This window comes from Bison bison, unplaced genomic scaffold, assembly GCF_000754665.1.
Source record: "Bison bison bison isolate TAMUID 2011002044 unplaced genomic scaffold, Bison_UMD1.0 scf7180017864180, whole genome shotgun sequence".
NCBI classification, from domain to species: Eukaryota; Metazoa; Chordata; class Mammalia; order Artiodactyla; family Bovidae; genus Bison; species Bison bison.
Window position 1 is genome coordinate 13,804,218 of NW_011494752.1, and position 24,164 is coordinate 13,828,381.

General features: G+C 41.4%; 1 protein-coding gene across 1 annotated transcript; it reads left to right on the forward strand.

The window, feature by feature from the left end:
* The first annotated feature begins 709 nt into the window (after positions 1-709).
* On the forward strand, positions 710-23,634 carry LOC104990720 (myosin-4). Its single transcript, XM_010843010.1, has 38 exons — positions 710-923; positions 1,023-1,166; positions 1,274-1,430; positions 2,188-2,215; positions 5,189-5,303; positions 5,390-5,482; positions 5,613-5,676; positions 6,305-6,403; positions 6,497-6,600; positions 6,753-6,891; positions 7,093-7,211; positions 7,302-7,451; positions 8,703-8,873; positions 9,653-9,959; positions 10,799-10,869; positions 11,441-11,528; positions 11,609-11,726; positions 12,036-12,159; positions 12,249-12,385; positions 12,506-12,761; positions 13,462-13,704; positions 14,019-14,195; positions 14,410-14,555; positions 14,802-14,892; positions 14,984-15,373; positions 15,876-16,002; positions 16,413-16,531; positions 16,658-16,854; positions 18,021-18,204; positions 18,291-18,456; positions 18,558-18,682; positions 18,947-19,255; positions 19,894-20,097; positions 21,349-21,474; positions 21,564-21,734; positions 21,810-21,914; positions 22,019-22,114; positions 23,397-23,634. Exons 1-38 carry the CDS (start codon positions 720-722, stop codon positions 23,547-23,549), a joined length of 5,817 nt encoding a protein of 1,938 aa, XP_010841312.1. The 5' UTR covers positions 710-719; the 3' UTR covers positions 23,550-23,634.
* The last annotated feature ends 530 nt before the right edge of the window (positions 23,635-24,164 follow it).

Consider the following 24,164-nt stretch of genomic DNA (forward strand, 5'->3'; position numbering starts at 1 on the left):
TAGGATAAAATCATTTGTTGCATTTTCAGCTTTCACTGTACTTATCCTTTTACTTACCTAATACCTTTGAATTAATGAAGAGTATATTTGTGTTTATCAGGTGTTTTCAACCTGGAATTTTGTTCAAATAACAGATTTACCTTTTCATACATCCAATTTTATTAATTTTCACATTCAATTAATAAATCTAGTTTTAATAATTTGAGGCAGGAGGAAAATTTCCCTGAGTAGTTGAGTTTTTAAAATAAGTTCATTTAGATGGTAAAGCCATTAGAAATAGTTATTTTCCATTTCTTTTATAATCACAATGTCAAAAAAAAAAAAAAAGGGCAGGGGGTTTGGAAAAGGAAACAACAACAAAAAAAAAAAAAGGAGAAGAAGAAAAAATTCTGAACACATTGGAGAGGTTGCTGGTTGAAATGTCAATTACTCCACATTTGTCAAGGATGGCTAATAACGCAGAGGATAGAATAGAGGCTTAAATATCACAAATACTAAGCTATCAAGATAAGACTTTCAAATCAGCGATCTGCTCTACCAGCACACTGGCATAATACACAGGAGTAAGTCCTCAAGTCAGAGTAAGGAATAAGCACAGCCACTGAAGCATACTGACCAAAAAGCAATGGGACGAGGTCCACCTGTGACCTGGTTCACCGTCCAGCTCTGTCTCTCCATCTAGGTATCTGCTGCGCTGCTGCCACCAGTAACCTGCAGCCATGAGTTCAGACCAGGAAATGGCTATTTTTGGGGAGGCCGCTCCTTACCTCCGAAAGTCTGAAAAGGAGCGCATTGAGGCCCAGAATAAGCCTTTTGACGCCAAGACCTCAGTCTTCGTGGTGGACCCTAAGGAGTCCTTCGTGAAAGCGACTGTGCAGAGCAGGGAAGGGGGGAAGGTGACGGCCAAGACCGAAGCTGGGGCGGTGAGTAGAGCATCTGGAGGGGATGCAATGGGGCCCCACAGCCAGTTAGGAGAGCCGACATTTCTTTACTGACCTGGCTCCTCTTGTTTGACCTAACAGACAGTAACTGTGAAAGAAGACCAAATCTTCCCCATGAACCCTCCCAAATATGACAAGATCGAGGACATGGCCATGATGACCCACCTGCACGAGCCCGCTGTGCTGTACAACCTCAAAGAGCGTTATGCAGCCTGGATGATCTACGTGAGTTTGTTCTCATGGACTCTGTTCACACAGGTGGTTAATATTTTGAAAAACAGTATTAATGTCCTCATTAAATAATTATATTCCTTTTTTCCTTTATGGTGCAGACTTACTCAGGCCTCTTCTGTGTCACCGTCAACCCCTACAAGTGGCTGCCAGTGTACAATGCAGAGGTGGTGACGGCCTACCGAGGCAAAAAGCGCCAGGAGGCCCCGCCCCACATCTTCTCCATCTCTGACAACGCCTATCAGTTCATGCTGACTGGTGAGTTGGATGTTTCCATGTGCATCTTTTTAGGAGATGAGACTCTAGGAGAGAGAGACTAACCATAGGAGAAAGAGACTCTACTCATCTCAACACACTCTTTGAGGTGGTCCTCTAAATGCCATTGCCCTTTGCCCAGAACCAACCAAAACATACTCCAGATTATAAGGTGTATCTGGAATTAGAGCGGTCACACTATGAATCTTCTTCCTGGAATGCTGTCTCAGCTAGACAATTCTAAGGCACAATGGCACCTTGGGGAAAGGACTGAGAGATTTCCTCTTCAGAGAGAGCAGAACATCAAAATAAGCCTTTAGTTTTCCCTGAAAATATGACTAAGGCTATGATTACTTCCAAAGCTACCACCTTTACTATACTGACTCCTTCTCCCACACTAAAAATATCTCTAATGCCTTTTTTCCCCATTACTTCTTGTACTTACAATAAACATGCTACTAACCTGTCATCTAAATCCACCTGAAAACCCAAGTCCACTTGGTGTGCATTTAGTGTGGAGTATAAAAAGAGAAAGCCTGCTGCATCCTTGCAGTGTTCTGTTTCAGCGGTGGTCTGTAAGCTGATGTGATGAGGGGAACCTCAGGGAGCAGGAAAGAGGGGAGCTGGAAAAGGTGCTGGGCCTGGGGACCACCAAGCCCTCAGGATGCTGAAAAATACTAGCTTCATACCATTTTATTAATTTACCATTTACAAATATATTTAAAAATGGTATTGACTGCCTATAATTTCTCTTTTATAGACCGAGAGAATCAATCAATCCTGATCACGTAAGTAGACTTGATGCTTTGTTTTCATGACTGAAATAGCTGCTGGTTTTAGGAACTCTACTGATTTGGCTTTTTTTTTTTTTTATCTTTATTTATTTTACACAACTGTAAAAATTATATATTATACATAGCATGCCTGCTCAGTCCGTGGGATTTCCCAAGCAAGAATACTGGAATGAGTTGCCATTTCTTACTTCAGGGCAAATATTTATTTTCATTAAAAAATTTTAATGTACAAATATATCTTTGTGTATTCAAATTAAACTATTTTTTGTAGCTTCTTCCTTTTCTTTCACGGTTATTAAGTCCTTTCTTATTCCAATGGCTCAATAATAGTTAACTTTGTCATTCATATTTGTTTTTCATAATTTTTTTTTATTTTTTATTTTTTTACTTTACAATAGTGTATTGGTTTTGCCATACATCAACATGAATCTGCCACAGGTGTACACATGTTCCCCATCCCGAACCCCCCTCCCATCTCCCTCCCCATACCATCCCTCTGGGTCATCCCAGTGCATCAGTCCCGAGCATCCTATGTCATGCATCAAACCTGATCTGGCGATTCGTTTCACATATGATATTATATATGTTTCAATGCCATTCTCCCAAATCATCCCACCCTCGCCCTCTCCCACAGAGTCCAAAAGACTGTTCTATACATCTGTGTCTCTTTTGCTGTCTCGCATACAGGGTTATTGTTACCATCTTTCTAAATTCCATATATATGTGTTAGTATACTGTATTGGTGTTTTTCTTTCTGGCTTACTTCACTTTGTATACTTCCCTGGTGGCTCAGACGGTAAAGCGTCTGTCTACGATGAGGGAGACCCGGGTTTGATCCCTGGGTTGGGAAGATCCCTTGGAGAAGGAAATGACAATCCACTCCAGGACTATTGCCTGGAAAATCCCATGGACAGAGGAGCCTGGTAGGCTACAGTCCATGGGGTCACAAAGAAATACGACTGGGCAACTTCCCTTTCACCTTTTACACTTTGTATAATAGGCTCCAGTTTCATCCACCTCATTAGAACTGATTCAAATGTATTCTTTTTAATGGCTGAGTAATACTCCATTGTGTATTATTACCACAGCTTTTCTTATCCATTCATCTGCTGATGGACATCTAGATTGCTTCCATGTCCTGGCTATTATAAACAGTGCTGTGATGAACATTGGGGTACACATGTCTCTTTCAATTCTGGTTTCCTTGGTGTGTATGCCCAGCAGTGGGATTGCTGGGTCATAAGGCAGTTCTATTTCCAGTTTTTTAAGGAATCTCCACACTCTTCTCCATAGTGTCTGTGCTAGTTTGCATTCCCACCAACAGTGTAAGAGGGTTCCCTTTTCTCCACACCCTCTCCAGCATTTATTGTTTGTAGACTTTTGGATAGAAGCCATTCTGACTGGCATGAAATGGTACCTCATAGTGGTTTTGATTTGCATTTCTCTGATAATGAGTAATGTTGAGCATCTTTTCATGTGTTTGTTAGCCATCTGTATGTCTTCTTTGGAGAAATGTCTGTTTAGTTCTTTGGCCCATTTTTTGATTGGGTCGTTTATTTTTCTGGAATTGAACTGCAGGAGTTGATTGTACATTTTTGAGATTAATTCTTTGTCAGTTTCTTCATTTGCTATTATTTTCTCCGATTCTGAGGGCTGTCTTTTCACCTTGCTTATAGTTTCCTTCGTTGTGCAAAAGCTTTTAAGTTTAATCAGGTCCCACTTGTTTACTTTTGCTTTTATTTCCATTACTCTGGGATGTGGGGCATGGAGGATCCTGCTGTGATTTATGTTGGAAGGTGTTTTGCCTATGTTCTCCTCTAGGAGTTTTATAGTTTCTGGTCTTACATTTAGATCTTTAATCCATTTTGAGTTTATTTTTGTGTGTAGTGTTAGAAAGTGTTCTAGTTTCATTCTTTTACAAGTGGTTGACCAGTTTTCCCAGCTGCTGCTGCTGCTGCTGCTGCTAAGTCACTTCAGTCGTGTCTGACTCTGTGTGACCCCATTGACGGCAGCCCACCAGGCTTCCCTGCCCTGGGGATTCTCCAGGCAAGAACACTGGAGTGGGTTGCCATTTCCTTCTCCAATGCATGAAAGTGGAAAGTGGAAAGTGAAAAATTAAAGGGAAATCGCTCAGTCGTGTCTGACTCTTCGCGACCCCATGGACTGTAGCCCACCAGGCTCCTCCATCCATGGGATTTGCCAGGCAAGAGTACTGGAATGGGGTCCCATCACCTTCTCCATTTTTCCAGCACCACTTGTTAAAGAGACTGTCTTTTCTCCATTGTATATTCTTGCCTCCTTTGTCAAAGATAAGGTGTCCATAGGTGTGTGGATTTATCTCTGGGCTTTCTATTTTGTTGCATTGATCTATATTTCTGTCTTTGTGCCAATACCATACTGTCTTGATCCTCTACATAGAAAACCCTAAAGACTCCACCAGAAAATTACTAGAGCTAATCAATGAATATAGTAAAGTTGCAGGATATAAAATCAACACACAGAAATCCCTTGCATTCCTATACACTAGTAATGAGAAAACAGAAAGAGAAATTAAGGAAACAATTCCATTCACCATTGCAATGAAAAGAATAAAATACTTAGGAATATATCTACCTGAAGAAACTAAAGACCTATATATAGAAAACTATAAAACACTGGTGAAAGAAATCAAAGAGGACACTAATAGATGGGGAAATATACCATGTTCATGGATCAGAAGAATCAATATAGTGAAAATGAGTATACTACCCAAAGCAATCTATAGATTCAATGCAATCCCTATCAAGCTACCAACGGTCATTTTTCACAGAGCTAGAACAAAGTATGGATATACAAAAACCTCGAATAGCCAAAGCAATGTTGAGAAAGAAGAATGGAACTGGAGGAATCAACCTGCCTGATTCAGGCTCTACTACAAAGCCACAGTCATCAAGAGAGTATGATACTGATTTGGTTTTTATCTGACAGTGGAGAATCCGGGGCAGGAAAGACTGTGAACACGAAACGTGTCATCCAGTACTTTGCAACAATTGCAGTCACTGGGGAGAAGAAGAAGGAGGAACCAACTTCAGGCAAAATGCAGGTGGGTCTGGTTGCCAGGGCAGCATGTGGGCTGTCAGGTGAGAAACTCCCAAGCCCCACATGTGAGCACCACTCTTGCCTTGGCAGGGGACTCTGGAGGATCAGATCATCAGTGCCAACCCCCTGCTGGAGGCTTTTGGCAACGCCAAGACTGTGAGGAATGACAATTCCTCTCGCTTTGTGAGTCTCTGGGTCACAGAAGGGTTTTCTCGGGTCTTAAATGCCCACAAAGGCATCTCTCAGTCATTATTTCAATCTCTTCTTACTCATGTGCTGTTTTGTATGTAACATCATCTTTTTCACTTGCAAGGGTAAATTCATTAGGATCCACTTCGGTACCACAGGGAAACTGGCTTCTGCTGATATTGAAACATGTGAGTAACAGGACCTTCTAAACAGAATCTAGAGTGACAGTGATAGACTGGAGGAACATCTTACAGCTCCTGCTGGGACTAAAAGCCTATGCAACACCAAATATGCTCTTGGGAAATGCCAGTCTAACCAGAGCCAAAGGTGTGCTTCACCCACTTCAGTCAGGAGCTAACTCTGCTATAGAAACTGCGAGGAATTGTTGGGCTTCTCAGAAGGATTTCAGCCTCACAAGACATTTCAAATTTTTCTAAGTAAAAAGTAAGACTAGGGGTACATTAGTTGGGTTTAGTGTATGAGATTTCTTCCTTAGTGCAAGCTTGATAAATGTTGCTCTTAGTAACTATTATTAAGTGACAGAGACACTGAGGAGGAACAGGTTATCAAGAATCAATTGTCAAGGATCCTATGTATGAGAAATGAATATGTCTTCAGACAGACAACTTTAGTTTCCTTCAAGAGGGGTAAGAGTAACCACAGTGGTAAAGACAAAATTACATGGTACCTCATGGGACCATTCAGCTGAAATCACAAGGGGCCAATGAAATTTTTAGTTCATGACCCCAAGAACCAAAGTCACTCCCAGAACTTTATCAGTTTTCCCTCTAATCCTGTGTCCACTTGCCATTGCAGATCTTCTGGAGAAGTCTAGAGTCACTTTCCAGCTGAAGGCAGAAAGAAGCTACCATATTTTTTATCAGATCATGTCTAACAAGAAGCCAGAGCTAATTGGTATGAAAAAGCTTAAATATGTTAAGTTAAAAGCTAACATCTTTATTAGTCCCCTCTAACATTAAACATATACCCTGAATTCTACGTACCCAGAAATGCTCCTAATCACCACCAACCCATATGACTATGCCTTCGTGAGTCAAGGGGAGATCACAGTCCCTAGCATCGATGACCAAGAAGAGTTGATAGCCACAGATGTAAGTTTCACATGCAGTTTTTAAAACGAATTGGTATATATGGGAATGACAGTGACAACCCTGCTGTAGGTGTGGTTCAGGACACAGTACAAACTCTCCTAAGTAATTTAGTGTCTTATGTCCTAATTCTGTCCTCTCATCTCTCCTGGCAGAGTGCCATTGACATCCTGGGCTTCACTTCTGATGAAAGAGTGTCCATCTACAAGCTCACAGGGGCAGTAATGCATTATGGGAACCTAAAATTCAAGCAAAAGCAGCGTGAGGAGCAAGCAGAACCAGATGGCACTGAAGGTACAAAATGAACCCCCAAGTGGGCTGAATGAGAGAAAATAGGCAAGTAAACCGACTCCAAGCTCATGTCTCTTTTACACCTGAGCATCTTATGGACACACAAATCAAACCCCACATAGCAGTGATTCCCTCCTTACTCCGCTCCTAGGTGTTGTGGGGCCACAGTAGGCCATGCTGGATGTCTGAATTGTGTCTCTGCAGTTGCTGACAAGGCTGCCTACCTCCAGAGTCTGAACTCTGCTGATCTGCTCAAAGCCCTCTGCTACCCTAGAGTCAAGGTTGGCAATGAGTTTGTCACCAAAGGCCAGACTGTGCAGCAGGTATGTGCACAACCTTCATGAATCACACATTTTCCAGGACTTCAGTTCATGTCTTTAATAAGAGCAATAATCATTACTCTGTCCATGAAGGTGTACAATGCAGTGGGTGCTCTGGCCAAAGCCGTCTATGAGAAGATGTTCCTGTGGATGGTCACCCGCATCAACCAGCAGCTGGACACCAAGCAGCCCAGGCAGTACTTCATCGGGGTCTTGGACATTGCTGGCTTTGAGATCTTTGATGTGAGTTAGCAGAAACTTTGCAGGAGAAAAGCTTACCAATCTTGCTTCAGCAGTCATTACTAGAAAGAGTCTATAAAAAAACAACAACCAGTTAACACCATAACACCTTAAATTGACACATGAAAGACAATCAAAAAGTCCATGAAAGGGCATCAACTTTGGGTTCAAACTCCACCTCTGTCACTTCCTACCTGTGAACTTGGATAATGGAAATGGTATTGACCCCAAACAGGGTAAATTCAACTAAGACCTGTATAGAAAGCTCATAGCACCCCAGATAATGGATCTACTTCTGTGAATCATTTGCCATTACAAGATTTCTGGATTTAAAGACCTAAGCGCCATCCCCCAGCACATAGTTAGCACTTTCATAGTTAGCAGAGATGGCTGTGTGGAAGACAAGGACAAATTCAAAGCACAATTCTGAGATTCCTACCTGCCCTCCATGGCCAGTAGATGGGATGGAAATGGCACGGTAAAGAAACTCAAATTCATCTGCCTAAGACAGAATACCTCCCATACAGTTTACCCAAGTATTCTCCCCAACAACAGTGTCTCAGTGTCTGATCCAGAGGTCTCATTTCCACACCTTTCTCTATGAGTGCACTCAGGGACACTGGATGAGATTTTCTGGGTTTAGGAACAAAAGCATTTCCAGAAATCCTCAACCCAACATGGGAAGAGCGGAATAATCTTGTTCCAAGCAACAATATGAAGAGTAATTCACGTGTTTTCAAATGAGAGCTAAGGACAGTGTAAGCCGGCAACCTTTTTGAGAGTTTTCAATAACAGTTTTTTACTGAGATATAATTCACATCTCATACAGTTCATCTCATTCAGTTAAAGTACTGAATTCAATGGATTCTGATGTATTTACAGACGTGTGCAATAGATTCTAGGACATTTTCATCCACCCAGTGGGCAACTGCTCCCCCCTAAGCAGTTAGTTCCCATCTCCTTCTTACCCCATCCCCTGGAAATCTGCTTTCTGCCTGTATGGATGTGCCTATTCTGGACATTTCATGTAAATGACATCATACACTACATAGAGCTTTGAACCCACTCAGCCTAGTATTTGCAAGGTTCACCCGTGTCTTAGAACCTCTTTGGCTTCTGTGTATGGGGACATCACTCTGAGTCCGGTTGTGTTTTCATGCAGGAAGCAGTTAGGCTAACTATGTCAGAAGAGTCCTTTCAAAGAGAAGCTGTTATCACAAGAAGAATGTTCACTTGTATTTTCTACTTATGTAGTTCAACAGCCTGGAGCAGCTGTGCATCAACTTCACCAATGAGAAACTGCAACAGTTTTTCAACCACCACATGTTCGTGCTGGAGCAGGAGGAGTACAAGAAGGAAGGCATCGAGTGGGAGTTCATCGACTTCGGGATGGACCTGGCCGCCTGCATCGAGCTCATCGAGAAGGTTCGCCTTCCTTTCTCAGACCACAGGTCACACTGCTGACCCGTATTTAGAGGAAAATCACAAATCTCACTGCACACTCTGGTAAAAGGTTTCTATTGGTAACTAAGATCAGGGAAGGTCCTTTGGCCAACTCTGAGGTAGATGATCTGATGAAAGGAGACTGAGTCTTTCCTAGAGTCCAGAACTCTACCCTTCCTCATAGTCTGATGACAAGTCTGATTCTTAAACCATCTTTCCTTATTAAAGAGCTCTGAGGAGAGCATGATTCACTTATTTCTTTGTCAGTTTTGGAGCCATTCCTGCTGGCATTTGAAGGTGGAGTTCCTAGTACTTGAAAGCAGGGGCTCTCAGTTGTGCCAAAGACCCCACAGGTACTGAGTAAACCTGTACATTCCCCTAAGCTCGCTCCTAGAAACATTTTGGGGGAAGGGTGGGGTAGAGCCTCGGAATCTGCATTTTTACCAGGTGTTTCTGACATAACCCATTTGCAAGTCACACTTGGAGAAACATTGCTCCAAGGCTTTGGGGCAAAGACATAAACTCCACCGGAGGTCCTTCCTTTTTCATCTTATCTCCATCATATCCCAGAGCCCAGCACACATCTGGGTATTGATAGACACCCAAGTAATCCTTGCCATTTAACTACTTCTAACCAAAGAAATCAGTTTTCACTAACTGTAAAGAATGATATGATGTATTTACTCAAGTAGGATCAGAATGCTACCCATTACTTCTGCAGGCAGACAATTCAAGTGGCATGTTGCTTTTCATTCTCTCAGCCTATGGGCATCTTCTCCATCCTGGAAGAGGAGTGCATGTTCCCCAAGGCCACAGACACCTCCTTCAAGAACAAGCTTTATGAACAGCATCTTGGAAAGTCCAACAACTTCCAAAAGCCCAAACCTGCCAAGGGCAAGGCTGAGGCCCACTTCTCCCTGGTGCACTACGCAGGCACCGTGGACTACAACATTGCCGGCTGGCTGGACAAGAACAAGGACCCCCTGAATGAGACAGTGGTCGGGCTGTACCAGAAGTCCGCAATGAAGACTCTGGCTTTCCTCTTCGCTGGAGGTCCAAGTGCTGAAGGTTATTTTTAAGATCAATTATATATCCTTAAGAGTCTCAAAACAGAAATACATTGCTTATCAGAGACAGATACAACAAAATCTACCATTGAAAATACTGGCCAATGTGGAGCTAATAGAAAGAGGTATATTTAATAAGCATGGTATCATTCTAAGATCACAGACTTTCAAAGCTACAGTTGACACTATGCATCTTTGTCTATAGCCTCATTTCACCAGTGAGGAAACAGAGACTCCAAGAGGTTAAGGGACTTACTCAGGATCATAGAGCTCATTTATACCATTTTAACAATATTGGGTTTTCAAGGATTCAGCTAAGCTAGAAATGAGGACATCTTTTGCCAGCCCACCAGTGCTTAAGAAATTGAAGTTCGATTCTCCTAAACCCCAAATGCGCAAGTAACAGGACAAAGGTACCGGCAAATAGGAAATAGGACTTCCTTGCAGGTTACCAGAGGTTCACCATCTGGGACCAAGCATGCAACTTTGCCTTCCCTCCTGGAATTGTGTGCACTAAAGAGGCATTACTACTCTGTCTCCTGGGCACTTCCTGCAGGGGACAGACTTGGCCAGTTTGGAGTAGCTGTGTCCCATCCCTTGCCCACATATATTCTTTTCACCTACAAGTTTTTTTGTTTGTTTTTGTTGCTGTTGTTCTAAATGCCTATTACATGAACCAACACATATCTTCTAATTCTAAAGTTGAAAGGGGAGAGACATGGAAAGAATAGGAATGACACAAGTGAATGAGTGCAAATTTAAATTCTCAAGGGAATTTTGGCAGCCATGATGTCTGTGGATAATTGTAAATAATTTTAATTTTTCCATTTCATTTTTCAGAGGGTGGCGGTGGAAAGAAAGGTGGCAAGAAGAAGGGTTCTTCTTTCCAGACTGTGTCAGCTCTTTTCAGGGTACAGTATATTCTTGAATTCCAAAGGATTACTTTTGTAAAAAATAATATTAACATAACTTAAAAAATTATTTTAAAGAAATATATGGTGAAACTGAGGTAGTGACATACTAAAAAAAAAAAAAAACTGGAAAATTCCTTAAGGAAAAATTTAGCAAAAAGACCTATGGTGTGTCTCTTCTTCATGTAAACTTTTAGGATAAATTAATCATTTACCCCTTAAGCCCAATATCTAAAAGCCCTGCTAGTAAGCAAATTTCACATGAAATCAAACCCTCTTTGAAGCAGATGTAGTCAGTTACATCTACTTCATATGACTGAAGTCACAATACAAATTTTCTCTGATTGGCAGTGCTTGAGGAAAATAAACTGAAGTTGGCTGATTTTTTGTAATCCATTATTTCCTCTCTATAATCCATACATATGATTTCTCATGGTCATTATGACTTGTTCTTCATTGAGACAGCTCATTAAAAGGTGAAATGGGGGCAAATTCACTAAGGATCATCGATAGGAACTCTCTTGTTGATGCAACTAGAAATTATTTTGAAACTTTTAACATGGTTCCACAGGAGAATCTGAATAAGCTGATGACCAACCTGAGGAGCACTCACCCCCACTTTGTACGCTGCATCATCCCCAATGAAACTAAAACTCCTGGTAAGGCACTTCTGATACCCAGACAAGCTCCAGTGTGACTTCTCAGGAGACTGTTATATGGAGAACATGTCTTTTTTTAGGGGCCATGGAGCACGAGCTGGTCCTGCACCAGCTGAGGTGTAATGGCGTGCTGGAGGGCATCCGCATCTGCAGGAAGGGCTTCCCCAGCAGAATCCTGTATGCGGACTTCAAACAGAGGTTTGTGTCTCTTTATTTTTCCCTTTCAGTGTGTTAGCCTATATAAAAATTGCCACAAAGCTCATTTGAAAGACTTTTCCCTGAAAAATGAGCTCCAGCCATTTTAAAGGTGATTGCAAAAGAAAGAAGCCTTGGTTTATATAGTCATTAAGTTTTTCATCCTATCTTCTCAAGTTTTACAAAAGGCATTGATGGTTTTAATGGAATTTTTTTCTCCAAAACTCAAATTAATTTTTTCAATGGTAGCTACCAAGACTTTCATTTTTTTCAGTGAAAACCCACATTTTTATATTCTTTTTATTCTGACAGATATAAGGTTCTAAATGCAAGTGCTATCCCAGAGGGTCAGTTCATCGACAGCAAGAAGGCTTCTGAGAAACTTTTAGGGTCTATTGACATTGACCACACCCAGTACAAATTTGGTCACACCAAGGTACCAGCAACCCTAATTTCTATCATAATTCACCCCCTCTGGGCTTTCTTATGAGCAGAAGTAACATATTTAACTTGTTCTTTGGCAAGGTTTTCTTTAAAGCTGGCCTGCTGGGAATTCTAGAGGAGATGCGAGATGAAAAGCTGGCTCAGCTCATCACACGCACTCAGGCCATTTGCAGAGGGTTCCTGATGAGAGTGGAGTTCAGGAAGATGATGGAGAGAAGGTGAGGAAACAAGTACAAGTCTCACTTCTCCACATTTTCATAGCTTAATCCAGTCATTATTTTTGTTGAGAGATGTTAACTTTCCACATTCTTCTTCACTTGCCTCTTTTCTTCCAACAGAGAATCTATCTTCTGCATCCAGTACAATGTCCGTGCTTTCATGAACGTCAAGCACTGGCCCTGGATGAAGCTGTATTTCAAGATCAAGCCCCTCCTCAAGAGTGCAGAGACAGAGAAGGAGATGGCCAACATGAAGGAAGAATTTGAGAAGACCAAAGAAGAGCTGGCTAAGTCAGAGGCAAAAAGGAAAGAACTTGAAGAGAAAATGGTGACTCTGATGCAAGAGAAAAACGACTTACAACTCCAAGTTCAATCTGTGAGTATGAGACATTGCACAGTTCAGCTACATAGCATCCAATCACTGACTGGATATGAGGCTTTTTTAAACTGAAGATTTATAAATAAATGGTTTCCACTGAAACATTTGTTGCAATTGTTTACCATTCAAAAATTCAAAACTCAGACCTAAAGAAGAGTAGACGCAAAGTCACAAATTATGCCCTCTACTTTCAATGCACATTCATGCATAGTTCGGTCATCAGTGAGCAAAGTCACACACCAAAAAATCCATAAAAATTCTCCTTTCTTCCTAGAACCTTCCCTTGCATTATAATGTTCTCCTCTTAATATATGTTTTTGTGCATAAAATGAAAGTTACGTTGCTTTTACCAGGACAGAAAAAAGGCTAAATTAATCCCCCCTCAAATGTGAAAAAACTGATCCCTAGAATGAATAAGTAACTTTTCCAAAGTAGCCAAGGAGCAGATTTTGCCAAAAGGCTAATTTTACTGATTTGACCTTCCACACACGGATATTTGGAAGAAATTCACTATTATATTTATTTAATCAGTAGGTTGCAATTATTAACATTTTGTGCATTTGATTAAGTTGACAAGTTAGTTGGCATACGTGTTGACCATTCTGACTGAGTCATTGAGGTTTGCTCCTTTTAATACATTGTTGTGTATTTGCAGATACAGCTTAAACAAATGAATATGTTTCCTTTCCCCCTCTAGGAAGCAGATGGCTTGGCTGATGCAGAGGAAAGGTGTGACCAGTTGATTAAAACCAAAATCCAACTTGAGGCAAAAATCAAAGAGCTAACTGAGAGAGCAGAGGATGAGGAAGAGATCAATGCTGAGTTGACGGCCAAGAAGAGGAAACTGGAGGACGAATGTTCGGAACTGAAGAAAGACATAGATGACCTTGAGCTGACACTGGCCAAGGTTGAGAAGGAGAAACACGCCACAGAAAATAAGGTACAAATCATGACCCATTTTAAAGTGTTTACAAGTGCGAGCTTGTTACTGATATATTTTAACTGCATATTTAATCCTGAAATTATTGAATATGAAAAGATAATATTGTTATAATTATGTCATCTCTTTAGTCTTCATCATTTTTATCCATTTACCTTGACCTTTATCTCCCATATTTTTCAGCTACATAGGCCTGGGTTAACTTTCAGTTTCCATTTTTCATCTCAGGTTGACATTATTCTAAAATATTACTGTGTTTCTCATCAAGACAACAGAATGTCATTAATATTTCTATAATTTGTTTAACTCTAAAGGTGAAAAACCTCACAGAAGAGATGGCAGGCCTTGATGAAAACATTGCAAAGCTGACCAAGGAGAAGAAGGCCCTTCAGGAGGCCCACCAGCAGACCCTGGATGACTTGCAGGCAGAAGAAGACAAAGTCAACACCCTGACCAAATCTAAAACCAAGCTAGAACAGCAAGTGGATGATGTAAGTGTGAAAAACACAGTGTTTCCTCTTAAGGTGAAACAAACTATTGTGACACGGAACCATCAGTGATGCTCATAAGCCTTTAATTGCTGATTTGGAAATAATAATTAAAGCTTTCCTGCTATTTGCTGTATCTTTTAAAATTCTCCTGTGCCTTTGAAAGCTACGTTCGGTGCTTAAGAACTGAAACAAATAAAATGCATTATAAACTTAGCTTGAAGGATCTCTGGAACAAGAGAAGAAACTTCGCATGGACCTAGAGAGAGCCAAGAGGAAACTAGAGGGTGACCTAAAACTGGCTCAAGAATCCACAATGGATATAGAAAATGATAAGCAGCAACTGGATGAGAAACTTAAAAAGTGAGTATGAGAGAATACATTTGTAAGCTTCTCACTATCTGGATCTCGAAAATATTACTTCATGGCACACAGAAAAAAAAAATTACATCTTTGACTTTTGATTTAATGAAAATGGTACATTTCTGACTTGTAAAACACCCACTTAGCACTTCCTCATCACCAGCCATACTAAAATGTTCAGTTACACTAAGAAAAGAAGACTGGCAAGAAGACACAGCGTGAGCTAACATGCTGCTCTCCTAACAGGAAGGAGTTTGAAATGAGCAATCTGCAAAGCAAGATTGAAGATGAACAGGCCCTTGCGATGCAGCTGCAGAAGAAGATCAAGGAGTTACAGGTAAGTCCGTGGTTTCTGTCAGTCTCATCCATCATGACAAAATTACCAATTAGCTTAAAGGAGCTCACAATGAGCTTCTCCCCACCTCCAGGCCCGCATCGAGGAGCTGGAGGAGGAGATCGAGGCTGAGCGGGCCTCCCGCGCCAAAGCAGAGAAGCAGCGCTCAGACCTCTCCCGGGAACTGGAGGAGATCAGCGAGCGGCTGGAAGAAGCCGGCGGGGCCACTTCCGCCCAGATTGAGATGAACAAGAAGCGGGAGGCCGAGTTCCAGAAGATGCGCAGGGACCTGGAGGAGGCCACCCTGCAGCACGAGGCCACGGCGGCCGCTCTTCGTAAGAAGCACGCGGACAGTGTGGCTGAGCTGGGGGAGCAGATTGACAACCTGCAGAGGGTCAAGCAGAAGCTGGAGAAGGAGAAGAGCGAGATGAAGATGGAGATCGACGACCTGGCCAGCAACATGGAGACTGTCTCCAAAGCCAAGGTATGTACTAACCTGTCCCATTTTATCTTATTTTCCATGACTCAAAATGATTGAGTTTCTATATGATCTAATCTAACTGTACAAGCCTTAGATGTTATCTCAAACTTTAAGATTATTATTAATAGATAGTACTATATTGAAGTGAATTATTTTAATCTTCCTATCTCATTCGTAGAAAAATCACTTTAAACTTTGTCATTATTACCACGAAAGAATGAAAATACAGAAAAAAAAAACTTATGTAAAAACCATATTCTCCATGATGCAGAATTTAAATGACGTTCTAGTTTTCCAAACGACAATAATCTAACTTTTACAATAGTTCATGTATTCATTTAGCCAAAACCAGGTGCCTCTGACTTTGCATCCAAGGCATTATGCAGAGCTTTGCAGTAGATAGGAAGGTAAAGAAAACTCAGCCCCTTTGTGCAAAGAGTTACAGCTCCCCAGACTTACAAAGAGAAGCATGTTATCTTTCCCTGTTTTCTACTTCGCACCGCAGGGAAACCTCGAGAAAATGTGCCGTACACTAGAGGACCAACTGAGTGAAGTGAAAAGTAAGGAAGAGGAGCACCAGCGCCTAATCAATGAACTGTCAGCCCAGAAGGCACGTCTACACGCAGAGTCAGGTCAGTGAACGAGGAGGGCCTGGAGTGCAGGGTACACCTATCAAAAGGGAATCATTTCTTTGGCCATGTACACCCCTTTATCATTGATATGTTATTCCTCCATCTTTTTACTGTGAGACAGTAGGTTGATTACAGGTTGTTATCAGAAAAAAATTTAATCTCAATGGGCTGAAGAGATTTTTTTTTTTTGCCTCAGCATTACTCAAAACACCCTCCTCAACCTTAAAATACCAAAGAAAACTCCCACACTTTTTGCAGAAAAGAGCAAGAAATAAACTTCTCAACAGCATCGAAGTTCTTGAGTTACTCTCCCTGTCATATGAAATAACAGAGTTCTGGTGTTATTTCATTCATTAAGCTATTCTTCACCTAGACAACAGAACTAAATCACCACATTCTGTCTCTCACAGGTGAATTTTCACGACAGCTAGAAGAGAAAGATGCTCTGGTGTCTCAGCTATCCCGAGGCAAACAAGCATTTACACAACAGATTGAGGAATTAAAGAGGCAGCTAGAAGAGGAGACTAAGGTGAGAATTCTCCAGCTGATACCTTCAGTCACTTGAACTCTGCAGCATGTCACCCTATCCAACTCTACACTGAGACTATCAATGATCAGAACATAAACTTATAGAGCACACTTTCTGTTGGTCCAGGCCAAGAGTGCGCTGGCCCACGCCCTGCAGTCAGCCCGCCACGACTGTGACCTGCTGCGGGAACAGTACGAGGAGGAGCAGGAGGGCAAGGCCGAGCTGCAGAGGGCGCTGTCTAAGGCCAACAGCGAGGTGGCCCAGTGGAGGACCAAGTACGAGACAGACGCCATCCAGCGCACGGAGGAGCTGGAGGAAGCCAAGTATGAGCTCTTAGCAAGGCGGGTGGAGAGAAATAGACGCTTTAAAATCGTGCAGGAAAAATAAAAGAAAGAGACTATTCCATGGAGATAGGGGAAGGATTTCAGCCTATTTATGTAGAGTGGTGGACTCCACCATATTCTCCTTCTGTCAGCCCAGAGTATGTACACTAGAGAACGGGCCAAGACCAGAGCCCTCACCCTATTCTGGTCTGTTACAAAAGCAGCTTAAATTTCTTTCCACCAAAATGAATTAATAACTATCAGCATATCCTTTATGAATTAAGAAGAATTCATTTTCTTTAATATAAGGAAAAACAGAGGCACTGAGACTACCTAGTACATTATTATGAATATTATAATTAACAGCAATCCGTTTATCCTTACCTGGAGTACTATTAGTTCAGAATAAGACTATCGTACTTTCCCATCATTTAACTAACAACCAGTACCAATGAACTTACTAATTACACACGCTGTGGGATAAAACTCATGGGAGGTACACATGGAAGGAAAATAACCAATACATTCTAGTGAAGGAAGTTTTCTAAAGTTTGATTTATCTCAGCAGTTGTCAGAATTAAACAGAATGAGAGAGTTTGATGAGCTTTTGCAGAGGAAGCATCCTGCTTATGAGTGTGGGCTGAAAGAGAGCAATAAGACTTTGGAGAAATGTAATAAGGGAATAATATTTATTCTCTCAAGGGACCAAGCCTAGAAGACTATTGATTAATTGTATGGCATTGACAGTGTCACTCTGGGCCACAGTTTCCTCATTTGTAAAGAAGACAATACTAGAAAATGGTTGAGGATCCTCTTCAAAGTTAAAAGTCTTTAATGCCAGGCTTCCTGTTCATGGCTGTCCCCTCTTCCTCACCCTCACACCCTCACATTACTTGCTCCACTAAAGTGCTTACTCAGAATCTCCATACCCCCCCACCATTACCACCAGCACACACACCAAAATGACCTCGTAAGAATTCACTAGGGAAAACAGAACTGCAGAAGAGATAAAACAGGTGCTGAGAAGGTGTTTTAGAAAACTGTAACAACTCATGGGCAAAGGAGCAAAAAGTTTTGGGGAAAATATGCTAGTCAGAAGCTTGATAACTGTTCATCGCGGTAACTCTGACTCTGCTCTTGGTCATTCACACTGACCAACTTCTCAGGAAGAAGCTGGCCCAGCGTCTGCAGGATGCTGAGGAACACGTAGAAGCAGTGAATGCCAAATGCGCCTCCCTTGAGAAGACCAAGCAGAGGCTCCAGAATGAGGTTGAGGACCTCATGCTCGACGTGGAGAGGTCCAATGCTGCCTGCGCGGCTCTCGATAAGAAGCAGAGGAACTTTGACAAGGTGGCTCAGCCTATATAAACTCCACCCACGTTTTATTAATACTTAGTCTCCCTTTCTCCATCAGCTGACAATTGACTGCTTTTCAGGTCCTATCAGAATGGAAACAGAAGTATGAGGAAACTCAGGCTGAGCTTGAGGCTTCCCAGAAGGAGTCCCGCTCTCTCAGCACTGAGCTGTTCAAAGTCAAGAACGCCTGTGAGGAGTCCCTGGACCAACTTGAAACCCTAAAGAGAGAAAACAAGAACTTACAGCGTGAGTCTTTGTAGCGTTTCACTTTCAAAAAAGGTAGACAGGTATCTTTTCAATTTTTCATCTTTCTCAACTGAACTTTGTGTTTTATTATTAAACTACAGAGGAGATTTCTGACCTGACTGAGCAAATTGCAGAGGGAGGAAAGCATATCCATGAACTGGAGAAAGTAAAGAAACAAATAGAACAAGAGAAGGGTGAACTACAGGCTGCTCTAGAGGAAGCAGAGGTACATGTTTTGTTTGCTCACCTATGCATTATACATAAATTGAAAAATTAATAGCCACTGAGATCTATCATGCTGCAAACTTTCAGGGGATAACTCATGTTATTCAGTAAGAAATATTGAATTGTACTTTAGGAATATAGAACTAAAAGGTTAACTAAGCTGTATTAGAGTTTGTGAGTTTTTCTAATGCCTTCTTGAAGAAATCATCATAATGTACCCCCCAAAAGCACTCCTTAGATAATTTAAATGTTTCTTTTTCTAAAGGCATCTCTCGAGCATGAAGAAGGCAAAATCCTTCGCATCCAACTTGAGTTAAATCAGGTGAAATCAGAGATCGACCGGAAAATCGCTGAAAAAGATGAAGAAATTGATCAGCTAAAGAGGAACCATCTCAGAGTTATGGAGTCAACGCAGAGCACCCTAGATGCTGAGATCAGGAGCAGGAATGATGCCCTGAGGATCAAGAAGAAGATGGAGGGAGACCTCAATGAAATGGAAATCCAGCTGAACCATGCCAACCGCCAAGCTACTGAGGCAATAAAGAATCTTAGAAACACACAAGGAGTACTGAAGGTACATTGGGATAAACAAACATGGTGTTATACACTCTGGGAGTAATTGTGTGACTCAAATTTTAATATTTCAGGAGGACTATATGCCATAAGTCATCTGAATAGTACAGTAATTCATTGAAGTTTTGCTGCACACAGTCGAATAACAGCTTAATTCTTAAAAGCCCAGGGCAGAATTTACTTTGTCATCTGAAAAGAAGACAAAGTGATGAGTGGTGACAAGACAGAGGTAGTGATAAACGATTTTAGCTACATACCACTGCACAAATCACTTCACTTACGTGGACTGCATGTGTTTAATGTATAAATAGAAACATAATATGTATATCTCTATTTATTTAACATTGATAAAATAAGACCATTTTATTAGTTCATCTCTAAGGATACTTTCCTAATGCAAAATTGTATAGCTTTATTCATGGCATTGTCTTTAATGACTCAGGATCTAAAATAATATAACATCACGTTCTTGGGTAGAACTGCCACCCAAGCTACAAAGAATTTGCCTTTAAAGAGACTTGAGGATTTTTCCTGTCCAATCATGCACTCAGTTGTCAAGATCAATGTGTTTACGTGACCCTAAAGTTGCATTTGCTTTAACTGGAGCATGTGTAAGAGCCCTTTGCTCCATCTGCGCAGGACACTCAGCTCCACTTGGATGATGCCATCAGGGGCCAGGATGACCTTAAGGAGCAGCTGGCCATGGTTGAGCGCAGAGCCAACCTGATGCAGGCTGAGATTGAAGAGCTGAGGGCATCGCTGGAACAGACAGAGAGGAGCAGGCGAGTGGCAGAGCAAGAGCTTTTGGACGCCAGTGAGCGTGTGCAGCTTCTGCACACACAGGTGAGGTTTGGGACTATGGTTGAGCAAATGCACTCCCTGAAGCTGAAGACCATTGCAGAGGATAAGCTTGTTCAACAGTAAGGAGGAACCTTGGCCAGGGTCCCTCCCAGGAGTTCAGGAAAATGTACAGCAGTAAATATGCACTGGGGTCCAGCAGATTCACAAATACACTTATAGGCTGGCTTAATCATGTTGATTTGAAATAATTTACTGTTCTAGAAACTTCTGTTTAAAAAAAGCACAAAAGACCCTCTATTAATAATCATATTTACAACATCGGTAACCCATCTTATCTTGTAACTCTAAGCTGCAAACAGATAAATCAGATGCAAGAAGGCCACAGTACCTCCAGTCAGCATTTGTTGTTTATACTGGATTTGTGAAATCAGTGGTGGTTATATCCTCACAATGGCTAATAAGCAGCACTTAATATTCATGTAATAAATGTCATGGAAAGACATTCACAATATAATAAGTTTAAAGAGCAATTTAATCATATAGAAAGCATTATCCTTTCTTTTAAAAATACCCAGAAAACATCCAGAAGTGTAAGCAAAGGTTTTATCAACAGTCATCTCTGGGTAGTAAGAATATAGTAATTATTCTTTGTCTCTTTTTTGCTAATTTATATGTCAACTATTTATTTTACAATAAGCATATATTATTATATACTTTTTTAAAGTTGCGATATATGGAAATAGCCATTATGAAAAGTTAAAATCACATACTACAAAATAATTTTAAAATCAAGTTAAAATGCATTTTTGTTACTCATCATTAGTATCCTTGAATTGACTGCATATTCAAATACTGTCAACTTTCTAAAAATGTAAGAGATCCTTGGTTCATTTTTGTACCAATAATGATGCTATTTATCCATATAGAGCCAACAAATGTGAATAAACAACTAAAAATTAATAATCCATTCATCATGAGCTATGTGATGCCACCCACAGCACTTCACATTTTTTCCTGGGGCAGTGGTCGTGCTTTATACTTACAGCAGCCACTGATAGTAGTTGAATATGCTCGGTATCCAAAATTAATTTTCATCTGGAAGAATCTAAAAGAATTTTTATTAATAGACGTAGGTATGTAGAAAGAAGAGAAGTGAAACTTAGAGTCTACCTTTGATTTGGTTTTTATTCTGAATATTTATGATCAATAATTTTATGCCTAGTAAAAATAATAATGTAAATAGGTATAATACAATTAAATGACCTTGTCTTCTTTTTTACTAATTTGAAACAGAACACCAGCCTGATCAACACCAAGAAGAAGCTAGAGACAGACATCACGCAAATCCAGGGAGAGATGGAGGACATTCTCCAGGAAGCTCGCAACGCAGAAGAGAAAGCCAAGAAGGCCATCACTGATGTGAGCAGAGGGCCACACTGGGTCATCAAGCTAGAATCTTGATGGGCTGTCTCACCTTTCTCAACTAGTTTTATTTTACTGCTAATTAGGCGGCCATGATGGCTGAGGAGCTGAAGAAGGAGCAGGACACCAGCGCCCACCTGGAGCGGATGAAGAAGAACATGGAGCAGACGGTGAAGGACCTGCAGCACCGTCTGGATGAGGCTGAGCAGCTGGCCCTGAAGGGCGGGAAGAAGCAGATCCAGAAACTAGAAGCCAGGGTGGGGCTCCCAACCCGTTCAACTCCCATGCTGCTAGTTACAGCCAAGTGGCTAACCATCTTTGTACTCTTACAGGTGAGGGAGCTCGAAAATGAGGTTGAAAATGAACAGAAGCGCAATGCTGAGGCTGTCAAAGGTCTTCGGAAACATGAGAGAAGAGTGAAGGAACTCACTTACCAGGTGACGAGCTTTTCCATGTAATTCAGGCCTACTGCTTTCAAGAAAATAAAAATAAATTGTTTTCAAATTATGACACTATCTATTTGCTACCTCTTTCATCGCAGACTGAGGAGTACCGCAAGAATGTTCTCAGGCTGCAGGACTTGGTGGACAAGTTACAAAGCAAAGTCAAGGCCTACAAGAGACAAGCTGAAGAGGCTGTGAGTACCTCTACAGCGAGAGAAAAAGGTTCAGGAGCAGGGCCAGGTTTTGTGGAGACAAAAGGTCAAAGAATTTAAGAGGCTTTTTTTTAAGGCAAAGAACACAGAATTGGGAATATGAAAGTGGGTTTGAAAAATGAATATTTAGAAGGAAAAAAACCATAACACTAATTACCAGAGCCTTGGAGATTCAGGTTCATTTCTTCTGACGTCTCCTTAAGTACTTTTCCAGACATGGTAGTATAGAAATGTTTCTTGGTTGTAACTCACTTCCCTCCCTATCTAAAACACTCAGCAACAACGAGTACTCGCAGAGGTGTGCAAATGAGGGCTCTGAATCTAAGCCTTATTTAAGTTTATGATGAATCCACCTCAGAACATTTCTTTTTCATTTGGTTGCAGTTCTCTTTCTCATGGGCTTCCCAGGTGGCTCAGTAGTAAAGAAACCGCCTGCCAATGCAGGAGACTCTGGTTCAATCCCTGGGTCAGAAAGATCCCCTGGAAAAGGAAATGGCAACTTACTCCAGTATTCTTGCCTGGGAAATCCCATGGACAGAGGAGCCCGGTGGGCTACAGTCCATGGGGTCACAAAGAGTCGGACACAACTTAGCGACTGAGCACTTAATGCACTTTCTCATACTATTAATTCTAAAATCCTTCCTTAAGGTTCTCTGCATCCAGTACTACCAAGGTACCCTGCTGCTAAGTCGCCTCAGTCGTGTCCAACTCTGTGCGACCCATAGACAGCTGCCCACCAGGCTCTGCTGTCCCTGGGATTCTCCAGGCAAGAACACTGGAGTGGGTTGCCATTTCCTTCTCCAATGCATGAAAGTGAAAAGTGAAAGTGAAGTCACTTAGTCGTGTCCGACTCTTAGCGACCCCATGGACTGCAGCCTACCAGGCTCCTCTGTCCATGGGATTTTCCAGGCAAGAGTACTGGAGTGAGTTGCCATTGCCTTCTCCACCTACTTTTAAGAATTTGTTTTACAGAAACAAGGTTGATTCAAATTCCTGCTACTTTGATCTCCCTGTTGTCACTGTAGCATCTTAAGTTTGCCAAGAAGAGAGTTAAATAAGAGATAATGAACAGGGAGTTATAAGCCCAAACAACACAGAGGCGAATGTGTGGGATGCCCTGTCCCAAACAGGTATATTACCAAAGAACAGAACCTTCTGCTTCTTACTTATTAAGCAAATCCTGTAGCTGCTCCTAGTAAGAAAGGCAGTAAGAATAAGGAAATGTCACATTTTCTTGTTCTCTCAAATGCATTTCTTTTCTCAGGAGGAACAATCCAATGTCAATCTTGCCAAATTCCGCAAACTCCAGCACGAGCTGGAGGAGGCTGAGGAACGGGCTGACATTGCTGAGTCCCAGGTCAACAAGCTGCGGGTGAAGAGCCGGGAGGTTCACACAAAAGTCATAAGTGAAGAGTAATTCATTCTAATGTGAAAGGGTGACCAAAGAAATGCACAAAATGTGAAATTCTTTGTCACTGTCAAATGTAATTTTAATACCAAGGAAATAAATCAGTAGAGAATTTTGCAATCTAAAAATACGTGTGTCTCTTAATTACAAGCTCAACAGTGCTATTAGAACTAAGTCATTTGTTCAACATTTGTTATGCTCCTACTGTGTGCAGTCAGAGACAATGACAAAAAATGAATGCGGTCAGTGAACCAACTTTAATAGAAGGCAAATGAAATGAAGCAAAGGTGTTTAATGGACCCTCAATTCCATTCAACCATTTTTACTGAGTACCAAGAATGTGTCTGTACAGAAATGGGCACCATGGATATGACTACTGTGTCCCTGCTCTTGAACTTCAAGCCAGCAAGTCATGGCAGTTCAGATTCTGGTACAGCATGCATACTCTGCGAGAAGCATGAAAACAAAGTGTGGTAACAACAGAGAATGAGATGCGAACCTAGGGAATCCAGGAAGGCATCTCAGAGGAGACGGAGTTAGCTCCTAAAAGATGAGTAGATAGCTATCATGTGAAAGAGAAAAGGAGATGAGCATTCTAAGAAGAGAAAACAGCATGAGATCTCA

Bases quoted from the DNA above. Each gene is read 5' to 3' on its own strand.
- LOC104990720 (XM_010843010.1), top strand. From the start codon at position 720: ATGAGTTCAGACCAGGAAATGGCTATTTTTGGGGAGGCCGCTCCTTAC. The intron at 5,304-5,389 runs GTGGGTCTGGTT...TTGCCTTGGCAG, and splicing joins CAACTTCAGGCAAAATGCAG to GGGACTCTGGAGGATCAGAT. The intron at 7,212-7,301 runs GTATGTGCACAA...CTGTCCATGAAG, and splicing joins AAGGCCAGACTGTGCAGCAG to GTGTACAATGCAGTGGGTGC.